Consider the following 13,851-nt stretch of genomic DNA (forward strand, 5'->3'; position numbering starts at 1 on the left):
AAGGTATGTAATAACATTTGATCCCCTTCTCTCCCACTCTAGAGAAGCACTTACATCATCCAAACCCCAGACAAAAACATCAGAGGATTTTTTGCTAAGAAAATGTAAGCACCCCAGCCAAAAGATCTCTGCATTCTGGCATTTAGAGGTCACCAGGGAAACAGCTTGCTCATTACCAACCACTCTAGAGGGAAGCCTTTTACTGAGCCAATCCCACTACCCACCTTCCCACCACACAGATACATCCACATATTTGTGTGTGTGTGTATCACTAAGAATCACAACATATCTGAGGAAAGTCTCCAAAGACAGTCAACAAAATAAAGAGAAAAAAGGACCCAGAGCAGGCGAACGAAGATGGTGAGACAATTCGTGTGACAGAAGAGACTTTTCGGAAAATCCTTCTAATTACAATACTCAGATTTGAGAGGTATCTCTAAAATGAGAAAAGTACGCTACAAAAAAGGAACAAACTGAAAACAAGACTCTTAGAAATTAACTACTGCCAAAAATAAAAAAATTCACTAGAAAGGTTGAAAAATAATCAAGGTACTCTCCCAGAAAATGGCACAAGGAAATGGAAATACTAGAGAAAGTAGTTGACGATCAATCCAGAAGGTCCAACATTTGACTGACAGGAATTCCAGAAAGAGTGAAAATAGAAAAAAAAATATGGAAACGGAGAACTGTCACATAAATAACATGAGAAAATTTCCAAGAGTAGAAGTACCTGAGTCGCTGGATTGAAAAATCTCAAGAGTACGTTAGGGAATTGAGTACATCAAGGATAAACAGGAGACTTTAAAAGCTTGAAAGGAGTGGGGAAACAGATCACAAAAATGTAAATTCTATTTATTGTCAAAGAAATAAGAATCAGACTGGAATCAGGCATCTCATTAGCAACATTGGATGTTATAAGTCAGGGAAGCAATGCCTACAAACTTTGGGGGAAATTTTTCAATCTAGAATTCCAGAGCCAAACTACCAATCAACTGTGAGGGCAGAGACAGTTGTTTTAGATATATAAGCACCCAACAATTTTGCCTTCCACATACTCTTTCTTGGCAAGTGACTTGACGTGCTGCAGTGAAATGAGTATGTAAACGAAGAAAGGAAGAATGTGGATTTTAGGATGCAATGGAGCCCAGTGTAACAACTGGACAGTAGGCAGAGAGAACATGAAGGACAGGGACTTTCCCGGCGGTCCAGTGGTTAAGACTCCGTGCTTCCACTGCACGGGGTGTGGGTTCGATCCCTGGTTGGGGAACTAAGATTCCACATCCCACATGCTGCAGGGCATGGCCAAAAAAAAGGTTAAAGAAAAAAAAGAACATCAAGGACAGACTAGAGCAGAAGGCTGGAGGTCTCTGGAAGGGATATATACAGGAGAAAGGGGGACTCAGAAGAGTGTCTAATTGGATGGAGAATTTGAAAATAACTGAGGATATGTTAAAAGCAACCAGTACAAGGGAAAAAGACAGACAACCAGAAACTTTGGTAAAAATTAAATGCTGCTCCAAAAAGGAAATATAATCACAATAAACTACTTAGGTCTGCAGTGAACAACATTTACACAGTAATAATAACATTCATGCTGTTTATTTCAATTTTCAGAACAAATCAATAAACAAAGCATAAAAGACTATGGTTTCAGAACAGAATTCAAGAATTAGCAGACTTGACATTGTCAGAGGCAGAGAGGTGGACAAGGGGAGGAGACAGAAGCAGGGTGCATCCCCCATTCTACAAAATGGAGAATTGAGATACTGTTTACAGTTAATACAATAAAACTAAATTTGTAGTTACAATAAATAATTTATTTTTCCTGATTATAAAATTTTTGTTCCTTATAAAAAATATGGAAATTACTTTTAAAAAAACTTCTAATCACCCATAATTCCATTATCCCTAGGACCTGGGTTTGAGCCCAGGCTCTGCAATTTACCATTTGTATGGCTCTGAACAAGTCAACCATTTATAACATTTTCTTATATTTCCTTCATGTTTATCTATATACTTTCTCATAGTATACAGTGTACATAACATTATGTGAGAACTGTACTATATACACAATTTCGAATCCAGACTTTTTTCACTTTAAAGCATAAAGTAAAACTCTGGATACAAATATCATGCTCTTCAATACTTCTAAATATACTTCTTGGCCATAGGGCAGTCAGAGGTTTCCCAGAGATGGGCCTGAGCCAAATCTTAAAAGAAACCAAATGTTAGGCAAAGCAGACAGGGGCTGTGGGGTGTGGTGGTGAGGTATCACAGGCACCGAGGACAGTGTGAGCAAAGGCACGAGAAGAGCAAGCACGTGCCTCCAGGCTGCAGTAAAGGTGCGTGTGAAGTGAAGCGATGAGGCTGGGAAGAGCTCAGTAAATCATGTTGAGGGATCCAGACATCTTTCCCATGAGAGACATGAAAAGGGGGTATGGTAGGCCTTGTTTGCTTTGGCAACCCAGGACCTAGCACCATGTTTGCCACAAAGAGAGTGCATAATAAATATTTTTGTAATCAACGCATGATACATCGGAAGCCAGAAATGCCTCCTGGGTTTCCAGTCTGGGTGCTGGATAATGCCATTTGCTGAGGGAGGGAAGCCAGGAGAAGTAAGACTGAAAAGGTTATGTATCTGGGCAACATCCTCAGAGATTCCATAATCTGACCTCATTTTTTAAAAAGCCACCATTTTGTAGCATGTGAGGGCAATTATGTAGTGCATCCCCAGGTGTGACTTGAGGCCCTGGAGGCTCCACGGATTGGCCTCAGGGAATTTATATGCCTCCACAAATAAGCACAGAACTGAGAGTGCAATCCGAGTTTCTCCTGAAGAGGGTCCACAACCTCCATCAGATTCTCAAAGGGGCTGTGACCCCAGAAAAGTTAGGCACACAATGGGAGAAGTGACAGAAGTGGGAGAGGGATGACCACCTAGGGGAGGGAGGGGATCCAGAGCATAGAAAAAGGACTAGCTTCCTGAGCCTGGAGGAATTCACAGCCAATTATGTTTGAGAGGGGTGTGTGTGTACGCATGCTGATGAAGAATCTCTCCCCACCGAGCCTCCAAAGCACCTATACGTGATTTCACTTTCTCATCCCTGTGCTCCACGTAACATACATCTGTTGGTCTCATTTGAGGGTAAAAACAGACTTCTTGGCTCTACCCTTAATGCTCATCACTAGGTCTGACTCTGAGATCTATAAGACTGATAGCTCTTGGCAACTTAAGAAAATGGGGCTTCAGAGTTCCCATCTACTTCTGGCAAGACCAGCCCAGAAAGAAGGGAGATGACCCCAAGGAAAAGGAAAACCTAAGCCAAGTCTGACAACAAAGGGTAGTCACTCCTCTCCTATCAGAAACCCTGTAGAAAAAAGTGGGAGGTAATTTATTTTGAGGGCTGGAATTTAATTGGGAGGGAAAGTTTTTATGAGTTGGGGAAGGAACTGATCTGTCTAGTAACCTACTAGGCTCACAGGATTTGTGTAGGATCGGGGGTCCTGAACCTGGGTGCAGATTGGTGGAAACCCAGACCTGGAGATGAAATATAAGCAAAAATGTAAAAAGTCATTTTGTTGAATGAGGAACAGAAAAGCATGTTAGGTAGAACTTGGTTTGCTCATATAAATAAAATGTTTGGTATATGCACTTAAAATACAAATACAGGAAGTTAGGTCACAGAGTCCCAGCAGCCAAGGGTTGTCAGAGGCACGGAAGGCAATGTAGTTACTGTCCTGTTTTGCTGAAACAGAACAATGCGCATCCAGATCCTTATATTGGAGTTCCCTTCCACCTTTGATCACACACATTTGTGACCTGCAGGTTTTACTTGTCTGTAGTGGCTCATTCCCCTTCTAAGTTTTAAAAAGTACTGAGGCCTAAAATGGAAAAAATTTCACGTGTCCTAGATGATTCTAACATGCAGCCAAGGTTAAAAACCACTGCTGTAAAACGGTGGGTCAGTGTTTCCCAAACCTGGCTTTATATCACAATCACCTGGACAGCTCTTCTGAGCTCCCTATGAATAGAAATCTCTAGCCAGGAGATCACAATCAGTCATGACTGAGTATTCATTTACAAGAATAAATATACAGCATGTGGCTCAAACAGTTTAACCATCTTAATGGTCACAAATCCCAGCTGATACCTTTCAGGAAAGCACACTTTTGGCCTCTTGGTGGGTCAGGGTCACGGATCTACCGCAAATCTTCAGACCTGCTCACCCTCTCTAAGCCTCCTGATCATGCAGGGGGAAAAACCTAACTTGTTCCTAATCTCAGTGGAGACATGTGGTGTTATCTTTGGGTCTTTCCACTCCCAGAGAGGGGACAGAAAGAGTCACTACCAGGGTCTGTGAGGGCATGAGCATTTTTTTTTTTTTTGGCGGTACATGGGCCTCTCACTGTTGCGGCCTCTCCCGTTGCGGAGCACAGGCTCCGGACGCGCAGGCTCAGCGGCCATGGCTCACGGGCCCAGCTGCTCCGCGGCATGTGGGATCTTCCTGGACCAGGGCACGAACCCGTGTCCCCTGCATCAGCAGGCGGACTCTCAACCACTGCACCACCAGGGAAGCCCCGCATGAGCATTTTTGATTCTTACTTTTGAACTGTATTGATGTTTTTGTATTTGTGTCTATATGATTTAGAATGAAACTGGGAGAAGTTGTCACACATGCTTTGATGAAAGACTGTGGTTAAAGGGGGGAAAAAAGTTAATAAGCTTTCTTGTGTATGCCTTCTGTATGTGAAAGTGCTCTGTAAACTACAAAACGCTATGCTAACTAATATTTAGTCTTGTAGAAATGACACAATAAATGCGTGGACTTATGCACGAGAGGTGCCCCCACTTGCTTTCACCAGGTATAGCATTTATGATAAACACTTTTGCTTGCTGAGAGCGGGAGTGGAGACAGACCCAGAAATTAGGAGACTCAAACTCCAGCCTTAGATTTGCTGCTTGCTGGGCACACTGCCTAAGGCAAACCCCCAAATCTGTCACCTCAGCTTCCTCACCTATATATATATATATATACCTTTTCTATATACCCTTTTCTCAGGCTTTCCCACAGATCTGGGTGGGGTTACAGGTGGTGAGACATGGGATAAACATAGAAGAACAGAGGGAACCTGGATTTAGGACCTGGGCCTGAATACAGGCTGTCACTTGTTACTTGGTCTTGTGTTAAATGACCTCTCTCAGGTAAAGGGGGCAAACACCTCTTTCAGTGTTACAAGGATTAAGGTAATGATCTATCTGAAAGTATGAGGTAAGTGCCGGGTATCATGACTCTACACATGAAGGTACACAGACAAAGAATCAAGTTCTATATAAATACAAGGCAATATTATTACATAACTCTACCTATTGCATAGTTGTAGAAATTGTTTTTCGGGAGTAAAGGCTCAATGGTAACAAAGGTATCTTACCTTAGCCAGTTTCTTCATCCTTCTAAAAGTTTGCATATTCCAATACCTTTGAACTTCTAAAAAAAACAAATGAAGACCTTAGGAATCCCACTCTGCTTCCTCCCTCTCTTTTCATTTCCCTCTTGGCTCCTCTCAGAATTAGAAGGGCTCCATTATTTCTTCTAAAGACCATCCAGAAAGTGACAATGACACCCAACTGAGCCCCCTGCTTGGGCCTGAGCAGAATGAGAGCAGAGACAAAGCGGGCATACCTCCAGGGAAGCTTTATTCTCTGATGCCTCTATCTGGGAAGGGGGCTGCTAGCAGCGTCTCACTCAAACGGAATGCAATGGCAACTGGGGTTAAGTTATGGGAAGAGCTGTTGACCTTAGCAAAGGGACACAGCCCAGCAGCGTCTGTGGCTGTCTCCATCAGTCCTCAATTGCTTGGCCATGCAGGCTGGGAAACGGTCAGAAGAGACTCTCGTCAGAGGTCCCCAGAGCTTTACCACACCAACGTTCATGAGGTACAGATGATGAGGGAAACGAATGTTTCCTACTTCCATCCATGTTAGGAGCAATAGATGGTTAGTAGGGTGTTTTTGTTTTTTTTAATTACCTAGGGAATGGAAAACCTATAAATGTTCATAGGTGAGTTGTTGGTGAACTGCTACCCCAAGTGGTTTCCTTAATGAGTCGCTGCTTAACCCAAAATATTAGAATACAAGGTTCAAAGCTCCGGAATTCCATCAGGCAGACCTCCACCAGTAACCTGCCCGTTGCCCAAGAAATTACCAGAGTTTTCAAAAACAAAGTTAAGTGAAAAATGCCTTTCCCCCAAAGGGATCTTTATCACTGAGCTCTGTATGATCCATTTCTAAGAAAGCCACATTCCACTTCAGACACCATGACACTTGGGGCACCAAGTGAAAAACAAAATCCTTGCCTTGAGGCCTTCGTTTTCATTTTCTTTAAATTAGCCTCTGAAATGCCTCTCTTGTGTTTTGCGCTGCACTCCTGAAAACTATTACTTTTAAGGACAGAGCAGGCCTCGTTTTCACCAAGGAGGAGAAAACAGCCAAGAGGTGTCTGACTTGGGGGGGGCCGGGGCGGGAGGTTCTGACTGGCGCCTGGAGGTCTCCCTCGTCCCTCTATGTGCTCTCAACGAGATGGGTTCTGTGGTGGCGCATGAGGTGTGAGTTGGAGATGAAAGCCGCACCGCACTTGGCACACTCGTAGGGCTTCTCCCCGGTGTGGGTTCTCTGGTGCACGGTGAGGCTCGACCTCTGCCGGAAGGCCTTGCCACACTCGCTGCATGTGTACGGCTTCTCCCCATTATGGATCCTCTGATGAATCAGCAGGTACGAGCTGCAGGTGAAGGCCTTCCCGCACTCATTACACACATACGGAAGGTCCCCGCTGTGAATCCTCTGGTGCACGATAAGGCAAGAGAGCTGACTGAAGGCCTTCCCGCACTCGCTGCAGTCGTAAGGTTTCTCCGCGGTGTGGATTCGCTGGTGCACGATAAGGTGTGAAAAACAACTAAAGGCTTTTCCACACTCTTTGCACTCGTATGGCTTCTCACCAGTATGGCTTCGCTGATGCACGATAAGATTTGCGCTCTGTGTGAAGGCTTTGCCGCAGTCATTACAGGCAAAGGGCTTCTCCCCGGTGTGGATCCTCTGGTGGACAATGAGGTTTGAGCTTCGAGTAAATGTTTTCCCACACTCGTTACATTCATAGCATTTTTCTGTAATGTGGACTTTCTGGTGCCGGGCAAGTTGTGAGCTGTAACTGAAGGCTTTCTCGCATTCACTGCACTTAAAGGTTTTCTCTAAGGAGTGGATTTTTTGATGTACAGTCAGATTTGAACTCTGAGTGAAGGCTTTCCCACACTTTGAACAAACATACGGTTTCTGTCCAGTGTGGATTCGCTGATGCACAACAAGGTTTGCGCTCTGAATGAAGGCCTTCCCACACTCATGACATTCGAAGGGTTTCTCTCCAGTGTGGATTCGCTGATGCACTACAAGGTTTGCGCTCTGACTAAAACCTTTCCCACACACGCTACATGTAAAAGGTTTCTGCCCAGCCTGGCTTTTCTGATTTTTAACAGAGCCAGAACCAAGGCTATATCTCTCCTCAGATTTGTGACACTTCTGGTCTTCCTCTTCTTTGAAGTTTTCAGGTATGTGACAGTCCTTCACTGTCACTTGTCTGAAATCTTTCTTTTCCGTCTTTATTCTCTGCCTTTTTAACATGTTCCCTTTTTCACAGCCTTCTCCTAATTCAGGTCCTGGAGGGTCAACTTTCTGGATTCTTCCTGATATTATGAAAGGTTTTTCTGCTTCATCACATATCTCAGTTTTTGGAACGAGTAACTGTGGGTTCTTGGTTTCAGCACCTGAAACAGCAGACAGAAAAAATAAATGTCATATTTTTTTGGCCTAGAAAAAGAATAGGATAGTAAAGTCATAACGGTCAGGAAGCGTGTGACTTCAGCTGTGAGCTGCAGGTCATGCAGCAACTGCACAGGGGAATCTAATGTCCAAAGACATCCTACTGGCACAGGCCAGGGCAACTCTCCAGCCAGTAAGATGAGTGGGTGGGACAGGGATGTTGTGAGGCACAAACCAATACTGGGCAAGGAGGACAGCCCAGTTTGGTTGCCAGGCTAAGGCCATCACAGTCATTCAGAAAGAAGGGCAATGTCAGAGAAAGGGAATGCCTGAGCGCTGGATACAGCAAAGCCCCGAATGCGACAACAACAAAAAACCCTGAAAGGCTAATCTTTTTCTGGTTATTTCTATTACTACTGCTCTGATTTCTCAATCTACTCCACTTTTCTCCCTGCAGTTTAAAACTGCTATTACATCTTCTTTTCTTCCTTCTTATCTTACTTTCTCCCTGTTACCTCTTTCCCCTACTGCCTCTCCACCCTTCCTTTCCTGGTTTTTATGTAAAAACATTTTTTGTTTGTGAAATATTCTGAATTTTTCTAGATGTATAAAGGACATAAAAATAAGTTATGCTTAAAAGCTTAAAAACTTGGCTTTAAATGTATAAACTTTAATAAATTCAATATTAATCAATACATACCAAACTGTAGATAAAACTCACAAACATTAACATCAAAATTTCCAAAGTACTTTCATGTATATTATACAATTTTATCATCAAGATGAAACTGTTCTCCTTCACTTGTATGGAAGCTAAAAAAGGGCAAGGCTGTTCTTACTCACTGCTATATCCCTAGCACCTGTCACACTGCCGGCACCCAGGAAGCAGGCCCCCAACGAATCCTGTATTTACTGAATCAATGCACCCCACTTTATAGAATAGGAAATGGACGTCCAGAAGAGAAAGGATTTGCTCAAGGTCAAAGAGTTATCAGAGGTAGGGCAGCAACTACACTCGTGACTCCCTCTCAATTCCTAGAGCTCAGTGAGCTCGCTATTACCTATATATATATATATATGTTTTTAATATTTATTCATTTGGCTGCACTGGGTCTTCGTTGTGGCATATGGGATCTTCGTTGCAGCGTGCAGGGTCTTTAGTTGCGGTATGCAGGTGCTTAGTTGTGGCCTGTGGGATCTAGTTCCCTGACCAGGGTTTGAACCCGGGCCCCCTGCATTGGGAGCTCAGAGTCTTAACTGCTGGACCACCAGGGAAGTCCCTCGCCATTACCTATTACAACAGAAATGGCTGGCAGAAAGATGAGTCCTGGCTAGGAATAGCAGAGAAAGAAAACAGTGGTCATTCCTGGTGGATGGGGGCAGCTGCTGGAATTAAGACTATAAATGACTGACTGATAAAGCAAGGAAACAGAAAAGAAGTGATACAGAGGGGAACGCTCCAGAGACAATGGAGCACAAAGCAGAAAGCGGGAAACAGAAGCTGCTGAGAGTTTGGGGAATTAAAGAAGAGACAAGAAAATGAAAGGTGGCAATCCTAGCCTTCCCTACAACACTGGTTTAAGAAACTGACTTGGTTTGCAAATGCCTGAGTAATTGGCTAGGGAGGAGAATAGGCTCAGGATATTCAGGCACAGGCCTATACTCATAGCATATGAGTACCAGAGGGGCCTTGGCAGTCATCCAGGGATTGCTTCCACAGCACAGGACTCATGGCTACCACACTGTTGACCCACAGTTACATGTCACTCCTTCACAGGCAAGCTTCTGCCACTGCTAGCCAGACACATCCTGAGTCCCAGCTTAGAGAACCAGGTGATAAGCCAGCCATCAGTAGCCTCCATAAAGACCTAGCTTTAAACCTCATCATGGCTGACGCAAGTGCTCAAAATCCTCTAGAATCTGCACAAAGATCTATGAAAACAGAACACCTCCAGGGCATTTCCTCAAAATATCACCACAAAAGGTGACCCTTCCTACCTTAGCCAGCTTCTCTTGCAGGCTCACCAAGCTACAATAAACACGAAGCATACTGAAGAGGACACGTGTCTACACGGGTGAATAAATATGAAACTTGCTGAACAATAAATGTGATTAAAAGGTAAATTTGGAGTTCACCTGTGTTTGTCTGGTGTCTTGAGACTGTGTGCAAAATAAGCCATTTCCTGTGACAAATGCATAGGCATCTTTCAGTATTCCTCTGTCCAGCTCTCCCTGACACTTCCAACACCTCAATACTCTCTGTTGCTGAGGTTAGGAGACGAGACCACCAGTCTCTGAAAAGATTTTGAGAAACCTCAATGGTCAGATTCTGAATTGAGGTTGAACCTCACCTAGACAGGTCATGCTCCCATGAGTCTCCAGTAGCTCCCTCTTGGCCAGAGTCTCTGGTAATGAGGAACTGCCGGGGGTTGATGCAGCAGACGCCTCCTGTGTTGGTTTCAGGATGACAGTCATGTCCCAGAACAAGTTCTGACCCTAGAAACAAGCAGGCACAGGTGGGTTTATGAGGAGACTGTCACTGGGAGATGGTACAATTATAGCTTTGAGGTTGAGAACATAAGCACCCGTTCTTGGAGACCGTAAAATAAAAAATTTTAAAAAAGAAAGAAAAATACCAAACATTTAAAGATAAAGAAAGGAAAAGGAAGCCAGAGTCTTCCCTAATTCCCAAGGTGGGGTGGGCAGAGAAGCAAGCCTGTTACCTTCCTCCTGATCATTTTGATTTCATCTCATTGTCCACTTCAGCACCCAAACCTAACTTGCCAGTGAGAGCACAAGACAAGAGAGCATATGGGGAGATTCTCCAGAGTACACTTTCCCAAGGTCTAAAGATCAAAGAAGCAAGGTTCTAATCATATTATTACAGAGAGGCTTTGGGGAACCTCAGGCCTCATTTGGCTAGTGACGGAAAGGTGTGTGTTTGAAAACATACAGCCTCACAAACTCAAATCGTGGTCTGCAGATCAGCAGAATCACCATCACCTGGGAGCTTGTGAGACCTGCAGAATCTCAGACCACACCCCAGACCTCCTGAATCAGAATCTGCATTTTAACAAGATCCCCTCCCCCACATCCTGGTGATTCCTATGCATATTAAAGTTTGAGAAGTACAGGTTAGAGTTATCAAATCCTGCCTGGAATCACCTGAGGAGTTTTTTTTTAAATACAGAGGTCTGGGTCCCATCCCCCAGAGATACTGGTTTAACTGACATAAGGTATGGCATGGGTATCATGATTTGATAAGAAGCTCCCCAGGTAATTGCAAACTGTAGCACAGTTTGAGAAGCACTGGTTTATAGAAAGTACCAAGTGTCACATCAATAGAATAATGTTTCAATTATACTGCAAAAGACTAGAGGCCAGAGCCCTCACCAGACAACAAGACTACAGATGTGGGAGCAGAGGGATAGGGTCCCCTCTGAAATCACTTGAGATCTTTAGCTGTCTCCTTCCTCCCTCCTCCCAGACCATTGTTTACCTTTTCCTCCTGTTCTGATACATCGAGGCCTGTCTGAGGACACTCCCCAGGAGCCCAGACTTTGATGTTTTCAGAATGCACTTGTTGGCTGGATGCCTGACCCACGAAGGTTTCCTCCTCTTCCTCTTCCTTTTTCACTGTCACTGGGCCCCAAGGGGCCAGGGTCATGGCCTCTCTCAATTCTGTAGTCATCCTCTCTGCTCAGGAGGGGAACTCCTATAGCTGGGGGCTGCCCAGCAGAAGTCAAGCCCCATCTAATCTTTAAGTCTCAAAAGCTTCTTCTTGAGTTTCTTCCCGGGGCCAGGATGAGTAATGTCTACTGAGAAATCAGAAAACACTGTTAGCAGTAGAGCAGAGGTTTGCCTGGATGCCACCAAGCCCACAAGCCAATTTCACCAGTGTCTAGGCAGCAGCCACTACCGCTACAGGGTCTGCTCTACTCCTCAAGAGGATGGAAGGAGTTGTAATGTATACAAGCAATTTATCCCCATAATAATCACATTACAAACACCTTTATATAATATTTATTGATTTTCCCTCTGATTATAAAGTTAATATATTTTAATTATAAAAACTTAAAAAATACAGAAAATGATTAAGAAAAATTACCCCTGGTTCATCTCCAAAGAGATAATCGCTGTTTATTAAAGAATTTAAGATATTTCTTTTAAGGAAAAAACCTCCAACCATACTGACAATTATGACTTAAAGTTCTTAACTATGGTTTCTTTTTAAGGAAGGACATTACAATGCAAAGTTTTTCGTTTGCTTGGTTGTTTTTTTTTAATCACCAAGGACAATAGCATGAACAAAAGACTACAACCTGAACTGTTTGCTTTTTGAACTCAATTTCTATGTTTCACAATAGTCTTAGGTAGATGTTTCAATATAAGTACATACAGCACCACCTCCTTCTACCATGGTACTCTAAGTTAAAACTACATTATAATTTACTTAACCAGCCCCTATTTATTTATTTTAAAGTATTTATTTATTTGGTTGTGCCAGGTCTTAGTTGTGGCTCGCTGATTCCTTAGTTGTGTCATGAAAACTCTTAGTTGCGGCATGCAGGTGGAATCTAATTCCCTGACCAGGGATCAAACCCGGGCCCCCTAACCACTGTGCCACCAGGGAAGTCCCCAGCCCCTATTTATTAGCCACTGCTTTAGTAAAAGGACTTTTGTTTCCAGTTTATTTTCTTAATAATTGTTAAGATTCTTTTCATGCAAATAGTTTTTTTCTGCTGCTGAGTTATTCCTTTACAATAGTGGGATTACTGATTGAAGGATTTTATGAGTGACATGTATTGCCAAATTGCTTTTTTTTTTCTATTTTATTTTTAAAAATATTTATTTATTTGGCTGCGCCGGGTCTTCATTGCAACATGCACATCTTTTAGTTGCAGCATGCAGGATCTAGTTCCCTGACCAGGGATCAACCCGGGCCCCCTGCATTGGGAGCGAGGAATTTTAACCACTGGACCACCAGGGAAGTTCCCCAAATTGCTTTCTAAAAGGACTGCACCAAATCATACCACCAACTTAACAGTACCCCTGTATCATAGCCAAGCCAACAGATTTTTTTTTGATTTGTGAGTAAAATAACCTTACCATTTTAGTTGATTATGAAGAAACTGAAATTTTCCTATTCCCCTTTAGATGTCTTATTAGGGAAAAAAGTGCTACATTTCATTAAGTCCCTTTTTGCTGCTACTGAAGTGATCACATACTTTATCCTACATTAACGTACTGGCAACTTATTGTATACACTGCATCTCTTCAATAATGCAATATTTTCAGTCCTGCAACACATCTTAATTCTGGAGAATTATTCTTTCCATGACTAGCTGAATTCTACCAGGGAGGAAGGCCCTTAACACTCGTTTCACCTATCTATACGCAAGATTGCCTACTTTGAGTATTGTCATCAGACTGCTGATCAAACTCTAATCGGCCTCCAGCCCTAGAGAGCAAAGTCTCCTAACAAGGGTTTCCTTTCAATGTCCTTTCCCTAGTTCCAAACGTGGCAACGCATCTCCTCCTTCTCCAGGCCCCACGCAGCCCTGTTGTGGGGTCGACCCTGGCCCCTTGGGCGGTCCGTGTCCAACCTCCCGCGGGCTAGGCCCCCATAAGTAGGCGAGAGCCGAGTTTCCGAGGTGGCGGGGCGCGGAGCCGCCTCCGGACAGACAGGGCTGTATACCCGAGGGGAGGACGGGGCTAGCGGACCCTGGGATGGCCCCTCCCTCACCACCGACGTTCGCGCCCAGGCCACGCCAACCCCGCTCACCATGCGCGGAGAAGCAGCCCGGCCGGAGCTCGCGAGCTCTGGAACAGAAGGCAAGCAGCCGCGACCCCTGCGCCTACCGGCGCGAGAACAATGACCGGACAGGAAGTGCCTGGGGATGGGCTTCCGGCTCCCCAAGTCGCCAGGCCAGCCTCTCTAGGAATCTCGGAGGTGCTGTCTTCTCGTTGGGTGTCCAATATCGCTACCGACCAGTGATGGGGGCAAAAGCGCTTAGAGGAAGAGTGCAGGTGGATTGGGGAAC

General features: G+C 44.1%; 1 protein-coding gene across 3 annotated transcripts in view; it reads right to left on the reverse strand.

The window, feature by feature from the left end:
* ZNF35 (zinc finger protein 35) overlaps positions 1 to 13,707 on the reverse strand; it is a 46,912-nt gene extending 33,205 nt beyond the window's left edge. The window contains exons 1-5 of one of the 3 annotated variants that reach the window (XM_067753855.1): positions 13,593 to 13,707; positions 11,307 to 11,625; positions 10,159 to 10,303; positions 6,568 to 7,812; positions 1,949 to 1,958 (exon numbers count right to left, since the gene is read on the reverse strand). In XM_067753855.1, coding sequence (XP_067609956.1) covers positions 1,949 to 1,958; positions 6,568 to 7,812; positions 10,159 to 10,303; positions 11,307 to 11,498 — 1,592 coding nt within the window. In that variant the 5' untranslated portion in view covers positions 11,499 to 11,625; positions 13,593 to 13,707. Of the gene's footprint in view, positions 1 to 1,583; positions 7,813 to 9,943; positions 10,123 to 10,158; positions 10,304 to 11,306; positions 11,626 to 13,592 lie in introns of those variants that run through there. The other 2 variants (XM_067753848.1, XM_067753853.1) reach the window with 2 other exon arrangements.
* Positions 13,708 to 13,851: the final 144 nt, after the last annotated feature.

This window comes from Pseudorca crassidens, chromosome 10 (assembly GCF_039906515.1).
Source record: "Pseudorca crassidens isolate mPseCra1 chromosome 10, mPseCra1.hap1, whole genome shotgun sequence".
Classification (NCBI taxonomy): Eukaryota; Metazoa; Chordata; class Mammalia; order Artiodactyla; family Delphinidae; genus Pseudorca; species Pseudorca crassidens.